This window comes from Nycticebus coucang, chromosome 14 (genome assembly GCF_027406575.1).
Source record: "Nycticebus coucang isolate mNycCou1 chromosome 14, mNycCou1.pri, whole genome shotgun sequence".
In the NCBI taxonomy this organism is placed as follows: Eukaryota; Metazoa; Chordata; class Mammalia; order Primates; family Lorisidae; genus Nycticebus; species Nycticebus coucang.
In genome coordinates this window covers 17,939,832-17,957,974 of record NC_069793.1, presented here as the reverse complement: position 1 = coordinate 17,957,974, position 18,143 = coordinate 17,939,832, and the positions used below count along the sequence as shown (strand labels likewise).

The window sequence follows — 18,143 nt, the reverse complement described above, 5'->3', positions numbered from 1 at the left end:
CCCAGGATGACAGCTTGAGGCTCTGTCTCAAAAACAAAACAAAACAAAACAAAGAACAGTGATTCTCAACCTTCCTAATACTGTGATGTATTTTCTTTTTTTCTTTTGCAGTTTTTGGCCGGGGCCAGGTTTGAACCCACCACTTCTGGCATATGGGGCCAGCGCCCTACTCCTTGAGCCACAGGTGCCACCTCCATGCTGTATTTTTATTGTTACAAAGGGGTCACAACCCACAGGTTGAGAACTGCTGTTCAAGAAGGAAATTTAGTCCAGAACGACAGATTCAGAATTATAAAATATTAAGATTCTGCATGTCCATTCAATATATAAATGTAAAGGTTTAGAGTATGTTAGAAGCTTTTTAAAAATTAAAGTTAATAAGTCTAAGAAATTTCAATGGTGGGTTACAATGAATAAAAAATTACTTAATGTATTTTATTTTTTTGTTTAGAGATCGACGAGAGGAAAATTAGCATTTTAGAAAAAATACATAAAATGTTATTAACTACAGTGAAATATTCTACAAATTAAATTTTAGCTCCATAATATAACTAAAGGATAGAGACTTATAAAACAAAGAGGATAGAAAGGAGAAGGGGAGAACAGGAGTGAGAAGAGGCAGAACAGAGGAAGGACATCTCTTGGGAAAGAAAGAATGAGACAAAAGAGGAAAAGAAAGACTTTTTGGGAGACAGAAAAAGAAAGCATATGAGAGGAAGAAAGAAAAAAATGCAAACAAAAAGGGGAACTAAACGCTGACAGTCCCTCAGTGCCCATTAGACATGAATTCCAGGCTTGTCTGGTAATTTTTGGTTTGGGTCGTGAAGACATATTCCCATAAAGAAACTTAAATTTAAAAAAAAAAAAAAAGAAACTTAAATTTTCTGGTCTGGAAGGACATGAAATACCTCTGCTTACAGCTTCTATCTGTTTGTGCCCAGTTGAAGATAAATAGGTAGACCCTGGAAAGAAGAGGAGGTACAGTTTGTCCTAGGGATTTTTGTCTTTCTTTTTTTTTTCTGCCCACTGTCCCCATCCCTTCTCACTTCCCATGCCCATGATGGGGCCCTGTATTATTATATATGTAAATCTTTTCCCCACACTTCAATGGGAGAAAAGAAGAAGAAGGCAATAAACATTTGAAAATTACTCATAACTAAAGAAATATAAATCAAACTGATAAAGAAATACCAGTTTTACCTAATGGATAGGAAAGACATGTATGTCTTCACAATCATCCTGGCAAAGGTATAAGTAAACAAAACCTGCTGTTAAGAGGGCAAATTGATGCAACCTTTCTGAACCTGTCCAGAACAGTTTGATAGCATCTAATACAATTTATAATAGACACAATTCTTGGATCTAGCAATCCCATAGCTAAGAATTTATCTTAAATACTTTCTCAAAAAGTTCATAAACACCATCTTTCTCTCTCTCCCCCCCATTCTCTGCTCTCTCATCTCTTCCCCTATCTTCCCTTTCTCTAATATAAAATACACTTATACTTTTATATATATTTTTTGACATTTTATAAATTTAATTGCAAGAAAATACAAACTCGGGGGCGGCGCCTGTGGCTCAGTCGGTAAGGCGCTGGTCCCATATACCGAGGGTGGCGGGTTCAAGCCCGGCCCCGGCCAAACTGCAACCAAAAAATAGCCGGGCGTTGTGGCGGGCGCCTGTAGTCCCAGCTACTCGGGAGGCTGAGGCAAGAGAATTGCTTAAGCCCAGAAGTTGGAGGTTGCTGTGAGCTGTGTGAGGCCACGGCACTCTACCAAGGGCCATAAAGTGAGACTCTGTCTCTACAAAAAAAAAAAAAAAAGAAAATACAAACTCTACTAATAACAAATCCAAAAACAACTTTAAAAGCAAATTTATGAATACACATTAATGAGTTAACATGGCTGATAATAATTCTTTTTTTTGTCTCTTTTGGCCGGGGCTGGGTTTGAACCCGCCACCTCCGGCATATGGGACCGGCACCCTACTCCTTGAGCCACAGGTGCCGCCCGGCTGATAATAATTCTAACAAATCAAAATTTAGCAACAGTGGTCTGAAGTTTGGGCTGGCTGGGAGATGGCCTTTCATCTCAAAAAAGACAGAGGGGTTTTGCAAGTGAACCTGCATCTGCAGGGCAGATTTTTTTTTTTTTTTTTTTTTTGAGACAGAGCCTCAAGCTGTCGCCCTGGGTAAAGTGCCGAGGCATCACAGCTCATAGCAACCTCCAACTCTTGGGCTCAAGTGATTCTTCTGTCTCTGCCTCCCAAGTAACTGGGATTACAGGCACCTGCCACAATGCCCGGCTATTTTTTGTTACAGCTGTCGTTGTTTGGCGAGCCCGGGCCAGATTCGAACCTGCCAACTCAGGCGTACGTGGCTGGGACCTTAGCTATTTGAGCCATTGGTGCTGAGCCATACTTTTATATTCTAAGAAAAAATTCATCAATATGCATATACTCATTACATATAAAGATGCTTATGTAGCAATGTTCGAATAACAAGAAAGTGGAACAAAGCATCCATCGAAAGGGAAGTTTAAATAATTGTGCCTAATTAATGAGATGGAATAGATGCCTTTATTTGTTTGTTTTTTTTTTTTGTAGAGACACAGTGTCACTGTACCGCCCTCGGGTAGAGTGCCGCGGCGTCACATGGCTCACAGCAACCTCTAACTCTTGGGCTTACGCGATTCTCTTGCCTCAGCCTCCCGAGCAGCTGGGACTACAGGCGCCCGCCACAACGCCCAGCTATTTTTTTGTTGTTGTTGCAGTTTGGCCGGGGCTGGGTTTGAACCCGCCACCCTCGGCATATGGGGCTGGCGCCCTATTAACTGAGCCACAGGCGCTGCCAGGAATAGATGCCTTTAAAAAGAATGAGGTGGGCGGCACCTGTGGCTCAGTGAGAAGGGCGCTGGCCCCATAAACCGAGGATGGTGGGTTCAAACCCATGCCCGGCCAAACTGCAACAACAACAACAACAAAAACTGAATGAGGTGGGTGGTGCCTGTGGCTCAGTGAGTAGGGCACCGGCCCCATATACTGAGGGTGGTGGGTTCGAACCAGCCAAACTGCAACAAAAATAGCTGGGTGTTGTGGTGGGCGCTGTAGTCCCAGCTACACGGGAGGCTGAGGCAAGAGCATCACCTAAGCCCAAGAGCTGGAGGTTGCTGTGAGCTGTGACGGCATAGGACTCTACAGAGGGCAACAAAGTGAGACTGTCTGTAAAAAAAATAAAAATAAGAAAATAAAAAGAATGAGGTAAAGCCTGCCTACACAGGAGACTGAGCTAGAAGGAACGCTTGAACCCAGGAGTTCAAGACCAGCCCGGGCAATAGTGTGACCCTGGCTCTACCAAAAAAAAATTAGCCAGGCCTGGCACACACCTGTAGTCCCAGCTACTTGGGAGATGGAGGTAAAAGAATCACTTGAGCACAGAAGTTTGAAGTTGCAATGAGCTATGATTGTGCCACTGCCCTCTAGCCCAGGTGACAGAGTGAGATTGTGTCTCATAAAGAATGAGGTAAATTCTTCTAATATGTATTATTAAACAAACAAACAAACAAAAATCAAAGAGATTGTGTATAGAATACCCTGTGGGCGGCTCAGTGCTAGGAGTTGTTTCTTTCTAATTGAATTTTGAGTGTCAGTAAATTGGACCAGGGAAAACTGAAGGGGAGGTCAGCTGGCTCCTGAGCCAGCCATCTCACCCTGACCAGTCTCTTCTGCTGCTCCTCTGGCCTGTTCTCTGTTAGGCTACATTCTCCTGAATTCCCATAGGAGTTATTAGGCAGTGAGACTCTTGGGGAGAGGAGTGTCACACATACTGATATATTACTCACATAGAAGCTTCTCTTTTTGCAGGGTGTCTGATATAAAATCATCTCTTTCCCCCAAAGAGCTATTCACCAGGTATCGAGGTTTATTCTTCCAAACATGCTGATGTGTAGCAGGGTCTGGTAAACTGCCTCTCTGCCCTAAGAATAAGCAGTTTTATTAAAGTTGCTCATCACATCTTAACATCTAGGTTAATACCAAACCACTACTACCTAAATCACCACTCACTACCACAGGCCTTTGCAATGAGCATGTGCCACTTTTCAAAGGGCTTTCACATTTCAACTTCTGTTAGGCATTAATTATCCCCATTTTACAACTGAGGAAACGAGAGTAAGCAGGAAGACCTAAGCAACAGCATGGTGTAAGGGAACAAGAAAGGACTTGGGAGACACAAAGACCTGGTAGCTTTGGCATGCCTGAATGCTTTGAACTAAAATGGGAAGGCCTTAGAAAATGCCTCCTAGGCTCGGCGCCTGTAGCTCAGTGGTTGGGGTGGCTGGCCACGTACACCTGGGATAGTGGTTTTGAACCCAAGCCCAGGCTTGCTAAACAACGACAACTACAACAAAAAAAATAGCTGGGCACCTGTTGTCCCAGCTACTTGGGAGGCTGAAACAAGAGAATCACTTAAACCAAGAGTTTGAGGTTGCTGTGGGCTGTGATACCAATGGCACTCTACCAAGGACAACATAGTAAAACTGTCTCGGAAAAAAAAAAAAAGAAAAGAAAAAAGAAAATGCCTCCTAAAGGACTTTTAGACCTCTCCTGTTTCCCCACCACTCCAAGAGCAGGGAAGGAGGACTCTCTCTGAAATTTCCTTATCTAAGGAAACTTCTTTCCAAAAGAAAAGCAATTGTCTTAAGACCTCCACCTGAGAAATCTCATCAAATAATCAGGAAAAATTAACCACTACAGAAGAAAAGAAACTAAAGGTCCCCTCCTGACAAAGTGAGACAGTTTCAAAAAAATAATAAAAATAAATAACAATAAACAAATAAATAAAGTCCCCTCCACACCCAGATACACTTTTTTTTTGCAGTTTTTGGCAGGGGCTGGGTTTGAACCCGCCACCTCCAGCATATGAGGCCAGCACCCTACTCCTTTTTTTTTAGAGACAGAGTCTCACTTTGTTGCCCTTTGGTAGAGTGCCGTAGCATCACAGCTCACAGCAACCTCCAGCTCTTGGGCTTAGGCGATTCTCTTGCTTCTGCCTCTCAAGTAGCTGGGACTACAGGCTCCTCACAACGCCTGGCTAATTTTTTGTTGCAGCTGTCGTTGTTTGGCCATCCCGGGCTGGATTTGAACCCACCAGGTTCAGGTGTATGGCTCAGCCGTTTGAGCCACAGGTGCTGAGCCCAGTGGTTCTCTCTTAACCATGGTTTCGTTTTCTGCAGTTTCAGAAAAAAACTGTGGGGTCAACTGTGGTCTGAAAAGTAAATGGAAAGGTCCAGAAATAAGCAATTCTTAAAAGTTTGTTTTTACTGCAAGCCATTTGCTGTCTGTACATCACCCTTTTGTCCAGCACATCTATAATATATGTGCTATCTGCCTGTGAGTTACTTAGTACCTGTCGCTGTTATCAGATTGGCTGGTATCATAGTGCTTATGTTCAAGTAACCCTTATTTTACTTAATAATAGCCTCAAAATGCAGTAGTAGAGATGCTGGCAATTCAGATATGCCAAAGAGACACCATAAACTGCTTCCTTAAGTGAAAAGGTAAAAGTTCTTGACCTAAGGAAAAAAATTGTCTGGTGAGGTTGCTAAGTCCTGCAATAAGAATGAATCTTCTGTCCATGCAATTGTGAAGAACGAAAAAAAAATCTGTGCTAGTGTTATTGTCACAATGCAAACTGCAAAAGTTAAGGCCATAGTGTACTTAGTGTTAAGGTAGAGAAGGAAATTTATGGATGGAAAATATGAACTGAACCTTGTTCTGACAGTAATTAAATTCAATACTATGTGTGGTTTCAGCTATTCACTGGGAGTCTTGGAATATATCCCCCGTAGATGGGGGAGGAGGCCTATAGTAGTTAATAAGAAAGTTTAATGAGCTTGTTAGAGATAAACACCGTTCCAATTTTAGTATATGTGCTGCTGAAGCAAGCAAAGATAAAATCAACACTAAAAACTTGGCCAGCTGGAAAAAAAAAAAAAGGTAGGTTGGGCGCTGGCCCCATATACTGAGGGTGGTGGGTTCAAACCCAGCCCCAGCCAAACTGAAACAAAAAAATAGCAACCAGTAAATGAAACAATTCACTTTAAGACCCCAGGAAAGGTGATGTTAGGTAAGAACACATATTACCTTTAAAGTAGCCATAATACCGAAGGTGATGGTACATAAAGTCTTCATAGGGATCAGGATGAGCCTGTTTAAGGAAAGGCCAACTCTATCAGAATAGTCCTTTGAGACAACAATAAACCCTTGAAAAGTACACAAGCAGGCCAGGTTCAGTGGCTCACACCTGTAATCCCAGCACTTGCGAGGCCCAGGTGGTTGGATTGCCAGAGCTCAGAAGTTCAAGACCAGACTGAGCAAGGTGAGACCCCATCTCTGAAAAACACTCTACCAAGGGTGACCAAGTGAGACTCTGTCTCAAACAAACAAAAAAAAAAAAAAAACAAAAAAAGAAGAAGAAAGTACACAAGCATTGATTGGACTGTGTACTCGAGAATTTCTATATACAAACCAAGACATTCATACACGTTATTGTATCTTGGGAATCAAGACCTCCAGCTAGAAAAAGGGATATCCTGCTACCAGAATATCCCTTGTGATCTAGTATTGGATTTCTGCGGAGTTCACAGAGAGGGGTGTGTACCAACCTCCTGCTTCAGCTCTGTTTCCAATGCTGGGAACATGTTACTTCTGCATGGTATGATGACCAGTCAGTGACATTGGCATCCAGATGCACCTCCTGCCCACTTTCCAAATAAGCAGCTGATTACGCAGGAGACGCTACAAAGCCAGAACAGGACAATTAAGAAAAACTGTCGGTAGCTCTTCTTCCTCCACCCTACATCCAGCTTTTCGCTTGAGGAAACCCAGCTGGTGGTTCCCTCCTCGAGCTGGGAGGCGCACCTGAAGATCAGGAAGAGCTATGCGTCCGGGCCCGGCCCCACGCTTCCCGCTCCCTGAGAAGGGAGACACCTGCCACCAGGATGCTACGGGAAAGCGAAGGTGAGGGTAGGGCATAAGGCCAAGTCGTCTCCGGGTACATGGAATAGAAAGGTCAGGGGTCGGGAGGGTGCGCCCTGAAAAGGGAATTTAGGAATTGGTTCCCAGCTGTTTGGCCCGGGGAAGGTGGAGAGGTTTCATATGGGTTGGAGACAGTAGGGTAAACAGAAATGTCCTAAGAAGGAAGACGAAAGGTACAACCACCTCCAAGCCCCAGCTTGTCCCGGGCAGCAAAGGTGGGCGCAAGGCCAGCGGCAGCAGAGAAGCCTGGGATAGCCGGGAAGCCGTCAGCGTACCAGAGAGAGGATATGCTGCAGCCCTCACCCACCACGGCTTTTCTGTGAGGGCCTGGGTAGCCTAGCAACCGAGCAGGAAGCGGGAGGGTGGGGCAATCTGGCGTTTCCGGGGAGCTGGGCCCCGCCCCCAAGGACAGCGCGGGGAACCCTGGGAAGGTCAAGTGTGGCGGGTGCTGGCGGTTTAGACTTACTCTTCCTTCATACTTTATAGCCCTAATCTGGGGATCGAAATTGGATTGATGAGTACAATACCAGTAGTCTTCAACGTATTTCCCAGCTCGTTTGCAGTTCCTTAGCTTTAGGTAACTGCTAAATGCTTTGCTCCAAGGGAACTGCTTCCCCTTTCACCTCACATTTATTCTCTTCACACTATAGGTAGAAGGAAAAATTACCTTCTACATTGAAAAATCACAAGAAACGAAGTTAGCCAAATAAATAACACGCAATTCAACTCATTAGTTTGAACAAAATTTAATTATATGCATAGAAATATACTGGAATAAAATTCAAATTATTATCTTTGGTTAACTTTATATGATGGCAGCTTTATCTATTACCTTTAGAATCAAGAGTGGGAAAGAGAAAAGCTATAAAGCACCTTTATTTTTTAACACATTACATTATTTCCAGGACTTAAATAGGTCAAATATTAAGCTAATATCATAGAGTACAAACCAAATTTAAGTCATACAGCACCTTCTGGTACTAGAGGCCTGTTTTCTAACCCTGCCCCACCAAACCCCCTCCATTCCTACCCAAGATCCTGCTGTTCTTTTCCTGAAAGCAGTTCAATTGGTTTGCACATGCCTTGCACTGTATTTGATTAGAAAAAAACAATTAAGAATTGACTTAAAATAAGTCCTGGTTACATAATCAGGGGTTACCAGGCTTCGAAGAGCAAAAGGATAACCAATCAGAAGTATAAAAAAAGCTTTATTAGTGCATATATACAAATTTACAAGGTCAAAAACTGGAGAAATACAAACAGTTTTAAAACACAATTTGCCTTTTCTTCAGTTTAAAGTGACTTTTACCTGATTGTGGTACCAATAGAATGTACAGAACAGTAAACTGCTTTTTAAATACTGGAATTTTATGGAGACAATATTCACACAAAGAGAGGTAAATTTTGGACCAGGGTAAGACAACTAAGACACATTGATACAGAGCGACTTTTGCTGCACATACTCAAGGGGTAAATTCTCAAAATCAAGGATAGGAACACAAGCTGTTACTGCTTGTATTAAAATTTAAATATGTCCCCTAGTGTGTGAAATGACTGAGCCATCAGTTCTAGAGTTGGTCAGAAAGAACTATTTAAAGACTGTGGCCAACTATCAGCACAAGATAACCACCTGACAGCACTTCAGGGGTGGCAGACTAGGGGAAGAGGTCAGAAAGAGATCCTGGTAATCCCAGTTAAGCAAAGTCAAATACAGAGCTGCCTTCTGAATTGCACTTGTTCTGGGGTTAGAAGTCACTGAGAGCCTGTGCCACACTAGAACTAAACTAACCTATCAGGCAGAAAAGTTCTTCACTTTTTGCCATTGAGCCCCACTGAAGTATCAGATTTGTGTGCCACACGTTCCTCAAAATTGATGAGGTTAATATACCTAACATGCTAAGTTTTGCCAGTGTGATAATAAAGGCAGCCAGGTCAAAGCAATTCCAATCACCTCACCTTTCAGCAAAACACACAAATTACAATTCACAAGTATGAAAACTTTGTATCATATGTTCTTGACCAGGAAGTTCATATGCTCTCCCCCCTCAACATTTATAGTTTATTTGACAACAGTAAAACTGGTTAAGACTCTGAAATAAACACAAAACAAATTAAAATTTTTTCTAGATTTAAAAACTATGTGTTTGGAGTCATTTTCCTTCTCTTCAGTCTTGCTCGCCAATCCTCAGGAAGGGCTTCAAAATTAGCATTTCTCTCTGCCATGCCACTGTTAAAACAACATACAGATTACTTCACTGGAAAGAAAGAACAAAAGTGCTCACTCCCTAGCAAATAAAAACCTCTCACCTCTAAAACTGAAAACTTTATCATGCCAGTTTATAAAATATTCTTAAGTTTCTCAACTAAATTTAAGCATGTTCTTCAAATTTTTGAATTGATAGGCCAACCAAACACACATCTATATACACTCATTTTATGTACACATCTAAGTATATATTTTATATAAAAACATATCTCCAATAACCATTAAAGCCATACTGAAGGAATAAAACACCTTCTTTCTAAAGTTTTTCTCCTTAGCACATACAAAGCACAATTCTTTAAGGTGGATATATTTGATCTTGAATATATGTCATCAGAGGACCCTTGGAACTAATGTTAAAGTTTCTCTTTTGAGCAATTTTGTTTTTGAGACAGAGTCTCACTTTATTGCCCTGGGTAGAGTGCTGTGGCATCACACAGATCACAGCAACCTGCAACTCCTAGGCTTAGGCGATTCTCTTGCCTCAGCCTCCCGAGTAGCTGGGACTACAGGCACCCGCTACCCTCGGTATATGGGGCCAGGGCCCTACCCACCGAGCCACAGGTGCCGCCCTCTTTTGAGCAATTTTATTTGTATGTATTAAAACTCAAATTCCATCTTGCAATTACCAGCATGGGCGCACTGGACCCTTTCATAAATTCAAATTAAGATAGAAACTATCAGATGTGAACTTGAAATCAGACATCAATATTTATGAGATGGTTATTTTTGTCTGGAGACAGAGTCTCACTCAAATGTCCTGGGTAGAGTGCCGTGGCTTCATAGCTCTCAATAATCGCAAACTCCTGGGCTTACTGATTCTCTTATCTCAGCCTCCCAAGTAGCTGGGACTACAGGCACCCGCCACAACACCCTGCTATTTTTTTCTATTTTGAGTAGAAACAGGGTCTCCTAAGCTCACTCAAGGGCTCCTCCTGCCTTGGCCTCCCAGAGTGCTAGGATTACAGGCGTCAGACACCACTCCTGGCCTCTTTCTAAAATTTATGAGGCTGGGTATGGTGACTCACACCTGTAATCCTGGCACTCTGGGGTGGCACCCTACTCACTGAGCCACATGCAATGCCCACAACTCTGATATTTCTGATTTTAAAAAAAATCTCTAGAACACAGTTTTTTTTTTTTTTTTTTGAGACAGAGTCTCACTTTGTTTCCCTCAGTAAAGTGCCGTGGTGTCATAGCTCACAGCAACCTCAAACTCTTGAGCTTAAGCGATTCTCTTACTTCAGACTCCCAAGTAGCTGGGACTATTGGTGCCTGCCACAACGCCTGGCTATTTGTGTTTGTTTCTTTGTTTAGCAGGCTCAGGGCCAGGTTCGAACCCACCCCCAGACCTAGTGCATGTGACTGGCACCCTAACCACTGAGCTATGGGTGCCCCCCCCACCCACAATTTTTATAGGAAAATCATGCTATGAATTAAAAGCGGTTTTCTGGGCTCAGTGGCTGGAGGTTGAAGCAAGTAGATTAAACCGAGCTCACAGGCTTGAGACCAGCCTGAGTAAAAGCAAGACTCTTGTCTCTAAAAGTAGCCAGGCATCATGGCAGGTGCCTGTAGTCCCAGCTACTCAGGAGGCTGAGGCAAGAGAAATGCTTAAGCCCAAGAGTTTGAGGTTGCTGTGAGCTATGATGCTACAGCACTCTACTGAGAGTAACAAAGCAAGATTCTGTTTTTTTTTTTTTTTTTTTTAAAAGAAAAGCTGTTTTAGGTAAGTTTATAAAGAATAGCAAAAATTAAGGGGTGCAATCTTAAGAATATGACTGTACTAATACAACTAGTACCACCACGATCAACCCCCTCTGTAATCCCCTTTCTTTTTACCTAACCAGCTGCTGCTGTTTCCACTCTTCAATTCGCTTCTGTGCAGTTGATTCCCGGTCTTCTTCACTGGAACTAGAATTGTCCTCTTCATCTAACTCACGCTGAATACTCTGCCACTTCTTTACTAAAGATGGCATTTTGGTTTTACTCTTCTTTGCCTATAACGAAGATTAAAGGTCAGAGGGAATATAATATGTAAACTAAAGAAATGACACCCCCTCGCCCCTTTTTTAAGACAGAGTCGCCCTCTATCATTCTAGGTATAGAGTGCAGTGGTGTCATCATAGCTCACTGCAACCTCAAACTCCTGGACTCAAGCAATTTTCCCACATCAGTCTCCCAAGTAGCTGGGACTACAGGTGTGTACCACAATGGGTTAATTTTTTAACTTTTTTGTGGAGATGGTAGCTTGCTTTTGCTTCAGATGGTCACAAACTTCTGAGCTCAAATGATTTTCCAGCCTCAGCCTCCCAGAATGTTAGTATTATAAGGGTGAACCACTGTACCCAACCTAAGAAATGAGTCTTATACACTGGAAATCAAGAACTTTTGCTAGTTCTAAGGAATAAGTAGACCGTAATCAAGTAGACTTGATTATAATAACATATACAGAAAATAAGTACTACTCTAAGTTCTTGTCAGAAATTCTATCAACTTTAAACCAAAAGGGTTGGCTAAAAACACCCATAAAACAGCTCAGTGCCTGTAGCACAGTGGTTACGGTACCAGCCACATATAACAAGGGTGGCATGTTCAAACCCAGCTGGGACCAGTGAAACAACAATTGACAACTGCAACAAAAAATAGCTGGGTATTGTGGCTGGCACCTGTAGTCGCAGTTACTTGGGAGGCTGAGGCAAGAGAATCGGTTTATTAGCCCAAGAATTGGAAGTTGCTGTGAGCTGTGACGCCATAGCACTCTACCAAAGGTGACATAGTGAAACTCTGTCTCAAAAACAAACACCCTTAAGACTGTAACTATTGATGATTAGGTTAATACTAAGACAGGGTATATAATAAATCTTATTTTTCTTCTTCAGTCTTACTTTCATTATACAAACTACCTATAATAAACATGTACTTTAGTAGTGGAAAAAAAAAAAAAAGGCTCAATGCCCATAGCACAGTGGTTATGACACCAGCCACTTGCACTGAGGCTGGCAGGTTCGAACCCAGCCCAGGCCAGCTAAAGAACAATGGCAACTGCTGGCTGGGCATCCATAGCACAGTAGTTACAACCCGCCACATGCACCAAGGCTGCCGGGTTCGAACCTAGTGGGGCCAACTAAACAATGACAACTGCAACCAAATGATAGCTGGGCGTTGTGGCGGGCGCCTGTAGTCGCAGCTACTCTGGAGGCTGAGGCAAGAGAATCGCTTGAGCCCAAGAGTTTGAGGTTGCTGTGAGCTATGATGCCACAGCACCCTACCGAGGGTGATATAGTGAGACTATCTTTATAAAAAAAAAAAAAAAAGGGTGGGGGGGCGCCTGTGGCTCAAGGAGTAGGGCGCCGGTCCCATATGCCTGAGGTGGAGGGTTCAAACCTAGCCCTGGCCAAAAACCACAAAAAAAAATATAAATAAATAAAAATAAAAAATAAAGGGCAGTGCTTGTGACTCACTGGATAGGGCTCTGGCCCCATATACAGAGAGGTCCTGGTCCTGGCTGAACTGCAACCCAAAAAATAGCCGGGCGTTGTGGTGGGTGCTGGTAGTCCCAGCTGCTCAGGAGGCTGAGGCAAGAGAATTCCCTAAGCCCAGGAGTTGGAGGTTGCTGGGAGCTCAATGGCACAGTAGTGAAGAGACCTTCCCTAAATGCATTATCTATAAAAGCTCTGCCTTCCAAAGATTTCTGTTCCCTTTTATTTTTTCTCCACTGCTTTTACTTTCCTTCCCACCTACAATGTCAATAACTCAATGCTTTTAACCTTTTGGGTGTGAGTGAACAATACCTGTAAGCAATCATTTTGCAAACAAAAACTTGATGACAGGCGGCGCCTGTGGCTCAGTGGATAGGGTGCCGGCCCCATATACCGAGGGTGGTGGGTTCAAACTCGGCCGCGGCCAAATTACAACAAAAAAATAGCCAGGCGTTGTGATGGGTGCCTGTAGTCCCAGCTAATCAGGAGGCTGAGGCAAGAGAATCGCCTAGGCCCAGGAGTTGGAGGTTGCTGTGAGCTGTATGAGGCCTGTATGAGGCCACACTTCCGAGGGGGGATAAAGTGAGACTCTGTCTCTCTAAAGAAAAAAAAAAAAAAAAAAACTTGATGACACGCCTTACTGTTACCTTACTACTTAGAGTCTATAAGCATCATACCATTGGTTCTCAGGATTTTTCATTTGTACCTAAAATAACTGGTATCAGCCTGGGTGAATTATTTTGATTAGTAAGAAACCAAAGAACTACCCTGTTTCCCCGAAAATAAGACAGTGTCTTATATTAAGGTTTGCTCCCAAAGATGCGCTAGGTCTTATTTTGAGGGGACGTCTTATCTTTCCTGTAAGTAGGTCTTATTTTCGGGGAAACGGTACCAGTATGCCCCAGGTACGGTAATGGTTGTTGAAACTGATGCACACCTCAACTGGTAGATTTGGTTTCTCAGCACACTCTTCAAAGGATTAAAAGCACTTAACATATATATTTTTTCCTTATCTGTTTCCCACTTCATCCCTTGCCAGAAGAAAAGCTCTACAAAAGCAGATTTTTGTCTGATTCACTGCTAAATCCTAACCCCTTAGGGAAAACACCTGACTAAAAATTAGAGATTGCTAAGACCAATTGTTGTCACTATTTTTTTTTTTTTTTTTGTAGAGACAGAGTCTCACTGTACCACCCTCTGGTAGAGTGCCGTGGCGTCACACGGCTCACAGCAACCTCTAACTCTTGGGCTTATGCGATTCTCTTGCCTCAGCCTCCCGAGCAACTGGGACTACAGGCGCCAGCCACAATGCCCGGCTACTTTTTTTGTTGTTGTTGCAGTTTGGCTGGGGCTGGGTTTGAACCCGCCACCCTCGGCATATGGGGCCGGCGCCCTACTCACTGAGCCACAGGCGTTGCCCTGTTGTCACTATTTTTGAAGAGAAACATGTGTCTGAAGACCCGACCATGTTATACTGTTAGTATCACAAGTAGGAATAGGTATGACTAAATGCTGTAATTCTGTTAGGACTAGATAAGGTGATTTTCTACTTGTACTTGAAGCAGATTTCCTGAATAAAGTCCCCCAAATTCTGAGAAAGAAGCTTAATATTTTTAGTCTTTCTAGGTTCCTTGGCTCCCTGCCAAATACTCTATATTATCAATAGTAATTAACTTTCTAGGGAAATGAATGCTCATGTTTCATGCTCAGAACTTCAAATACCACGTTCTATTCTGTCATTTTGCCTTTGGCACAACCTTACTGCATACTATACCCTTCCAACAAGATCCATTCTAGATTAGCATGCAATCAAATGAATAAAAGTAAAGATAGATTAATAAATGATTGCATGGCGGTGATGCCTGTGGCTCACTGGGTAGGGAGCCAGCCCCATATACTGAGGGTGGCACGTTCAAAACTGGCCCCGGCCAAACTGCAACAAATAGTAGCAATGCATTCTGGCAAGTGCCTGTAGTCCCAGCTACTCCAGAGGCTGAGGCACAAGAATTGCCTAAGCCCAGGAGTTGGAGGTTGCTACAAGCTGTGACAACACAGCACTCTACCGAGGGCGATAAACTTAAGACTCTGTCACTAAAAAATAAATAAATATTAAATTAAATAATAAACAAATTAAAAAAAAATAAATGATTACATGAGGCTTGGTGTCCATAGCACAGTGGTTACGGTGCCAGGCACATACACCTAGGGTGGCGGGTTTGAACCTAGCCCAGCCAGCTAAACAATGACAACTGCAACAAAAATAGCTGGACATCATGGCAGGTGCCTGTAGTCCCAGCTACTTGGGAGGCTTAGGCAAGAGAATTGCTTAAGCCCAAGAGTTTGAGGTTGCTGTGAGCTGTGATGCCATTGCACTCGACCAAGGGTGACACAGTGAAACTCTGTCTCAAAAAAAAAAGGTTAAAACTTTAGGCTCGGCACCCGAATCACAGTGGTTATGGCACCAGCCACATACACTGAGTCTGGTGGGTTCAAATCCAGCCTGGGCCAGCTCAACAACAATGACAAATGCAACAAAAAAATAGCCAGGTGTTGTGACGGGTGCCTGTAGTCCCAACTACTTGGGAGGCTGAGGCAAGAGAATCTCTTAAGCCCAAGAGTTTGAAGTTGCTACGAGCTTTGACACTACGGCACTCTACCAAGGTCAACATAGTATGGCTCTGTCTGAAAAAATAAATAATAAATGAAAAACAAATTTAAACCCCCTCCTCAACAAAAACCTCAGTATAGTACTGGCACAATGACAGGAATACCAATAAATGAAAAACATTAATTAAGAGTGAAGAAATAGGTGGTGCCTGTGGCTTAAGGAGTACGGTGCTGGCCCCATATATTGGAGGTGGTGGGTTCAAACCTAGCCCAGGCCCAAAAACTGCAAAAAAAAAGAGAGAGAGAAAAGAGTGCAGAAATAAACCTATATGTTGGCTTGAAGTGGTAAGGCGCCAGCCACATACACGCGAGCTGGCGGGTTCGAATCCAGCCCGGGCCTGCCAAACAATGACAGCTGCAACCAAAAAATAGCCAGGTGTTGTGTTCAAATCCAGCCTGTGCCAAGTCAACAACAATGACAAATGCCACAAAAAAATAGCCGGGTGTTGTGATGGGTGCCCGTAGTCCCAGCTACTTTGGAGGCGGAGGCAGGAGAATCTCTTGAGCTCATTAGTCAGAGGTTGCTGTGAGCTGTGATGCCATGCACTCTACCTAGGGCAAAAGCTTGAGGCTCTGTCTCAAAACAACAACAACAACAACAAAAAAACCTGTATGTTTTGTTCAACTTATCTGACAAGAGTGCCATGTCTTGAATCAAGTTGGACCTCTAGGACCTCTATTTCACATCATACAGAAATATTAAATATTAACTCAGGCTCGGCGCCTGTAGTTCAAGCGGCTAAGGCGCCAGCCATATACACCAGAGCTGGCGTGTTTGAATACAGGCTGGGCCTGCCAAACAACAATGACAACTACAACCAAAAAATAGCTGGGCATTGTAGCAGGCGCCTGTAATCCCAGCTACTTGGGAGGCTAAGGCAAGAGAATCACTTAAGCCCAGGAGTTGGAGGTTGCTGTGAGCTGTTGACACTACCCACGGCACTCTACCCAGGGCAACGGCTTGAGGCTGTCTCAAAAAAAAAAAGAAAAGAAAAGAAAAGAAAAAGAAATACCAGATCCTGCAAGAGCCACTGCTGCCAATGACATGTTCAAGGTACTTTAGAAGTCCGTGGGGCCGGCCAGCCTGAGCTTGCTCACCTTCAAAGTCTATGCAGCACCAAAAAAGGACTCACCCCCCCCACAAATCCAATGAAGATTAATGACTTTTCACTCTACTCAGTTCCAGAGGGTCAATCCAAATATGTGGAGGAGTCACGGACCCAACTTGAAGAAAGCATCTCACAGCTGCAAAATCACTGCAAGCCATATACAAGTTGGTGTCGAGAAACATACTCCCAAACTAAGCTCAAGATGCAAAGTTTGGTTCAATTTGGGTTAGACAGCTATGAATATCTCCAACATGCCCGGCCTGGGTTTTCCCTAAGACTTGGCGTTGTTATTGGTTTCGCTGGCCTTGTTGGACTCCTTTTGGCTAGGAGGTTCAAAAATAAAAAAGCTGGTGTATCCACCTGGTTTCATGGGATTAGCTGCCTCTATCTATTATTCACAACAAGCCATCGCATTTGTCCAGGTTGGTGGGAGAAATTATATGACTGGGGTTTGCAAGGATACATAGTTGTAGAAGATTTGTGGAAGGGGAACTTTCAAAAGCCAGGAAATGTGAAGAATTCAACTGGAAATAAGTAGAAAACTCCATGCTCTGCCCATTTTAATCAGATACAGGCAAACATTGGAAACTCCATACAGTAAATTAATTACTTCTACAGACAAATGGCAGAGAAGTCAGTATTGACTGTATTAAACTGGCATGCTTCACCAGGAAAAACTACACTAGGCCTCTTTTATCTTGGGTGATATTTTTCTACAAGCAAACTAATCTGAAATCCTGTCACCTAGAGATAATGTATAAGCCTTAGAATTCTTCATGCTCATGTTGCTATTTATGCACATAATTAAAATCCAAGTTAAAAAAAAAATCAACCCAAATGAATCAATGGCCTATATTAATGCAAAGAACTATAAAGTTCTTAAAAAAGAAATGACGATTGAACTTTGCATAAATTTAAAACATTTGGTCTGCAAAAGACAAAAAAACAACAACGAACAAACAAAAATAAGGCTAACAGGTAAGGAGAAAATAGTTGCAAACCATATAAGGGTCTTATACCTGGACTACACATAGAGCTCTTACAATTCACAGAGAAAACAAAAAAAGAAACCCAATTAAAAAATAGGCAAAGGACCTGAACAGGTATTTCTCCAATGACGATATATAAATGGCTAAGAAAATTAAAAAAGTTCAACATAATTAGTTATGAGAGAAATGGAAATCAAAACCACAATGAGATAACTACTTCATACCCACCAGGATAGGCATAATAAAAATAAAAAACAGGGCGGCAGCTGTGGCTCAGTTGGTAAGGTGCTGGCCCCATATACCGAGGGTGGTGGGTTCAAACCCTGCCCCGGCGGAACTGCAACAAAAAAAATAGCCAGGTGTTGTGGCGGGCACCTGTAGTCCCAGCTACTTGGGAGGCTGAGGCAAGAGAATCGCTTAAGCCCAAGAGTTAGAAGTTACTGTGAGCTATGTGATGCCATGGCACTCTACCTAGGGCCGTAAAGTGAAACTCTGTCTCTACAAAAAAATAAATAAATAAATAAATAAAAAAAACAAAGGATAGGCATAATAAAAATAAAAAACAAAGGCTGCTCGGGAGGCTGAGGCGAGAGAATCGCGT

At 42.9% G+C, this 18,143-nt stretch overlaps 2 protein-coding genes and 1 pseudogene across 6 annotated transcripts in view; 1 reads left to right on the top strand and 2 right to left on the bottom strand.

The window, feature by feature from the left end:
• Nucleotides 1-7,338, bottom strand: part of AGBL2 (AGBL carboxypeptidase 2) — a 59,947-nt gene extending 52,609 nt beyond the window's left edge. The window contains exons 1-6 of one of the 5 annotated variants that reach the window (XM_053561758.1): nucleotides 7,219-7,338; nucleotides 6,663-6,795; nucleotides 6,302-6,427; nucleotides 6,142-6,205; nucleotides 3,840-3,974; nucleotides 909-962 (exon numbers count right to left, since the gene is read on the bottom strand). In XM_053561758.1, the coding sequence (XP_053417733.1) occupies nucleotides 909-962; nucleotides 3,840-3,974; nucleotides 6,142-6,205; nucleotides 6,302-6,427; nucleotides 6,663-6,698 (415 nt within the window). In that variant the 5' untranslated portion in view covers nucleotides 6,699-6,795; nucleotides 7,219-7,338. The remainder of the gene's footprint in view (nucleotides 1-908; nucleotides 963-3,839; nucleotides 3,975-6,141; nucleotides 6,206-6,301; nucleotides 6,428-6,662; nucleotides 6,796-7,218) is intronic. The other 4 variants (XM_053561760.1, XM_053561759.1, XM_053561761.1 and 1 more) reach the window with 4 other exon arrangements.
• A 427-nt stretch (nucleotides 7,339-7,765) lies between these two features.
• Nucleotides 7,766-18,143, bottom strand: part of FNBP4 (formin binding protein 4) — a 49,380-nt gene continuing 39,002 nt past the window's right edge. Inside the window, 2 exon segments of the mRNA XM_053561757.1 lie at nucleotides 7,766-9,262; nucleotides 11,138-11,295. Coding sequence (XP_053417732.1) covers nucleotides 9,172-9,262; nucleotides 11,138-11,295 — 249 coding nt within the window. The 3' untranslated portion in view covers nucleotides 7,766-9,171.
• Nucleotides 14,972-17,204, top strand: LOC128565357 (MICOS complex subunit MIC26-like; annotated as a pseudogene).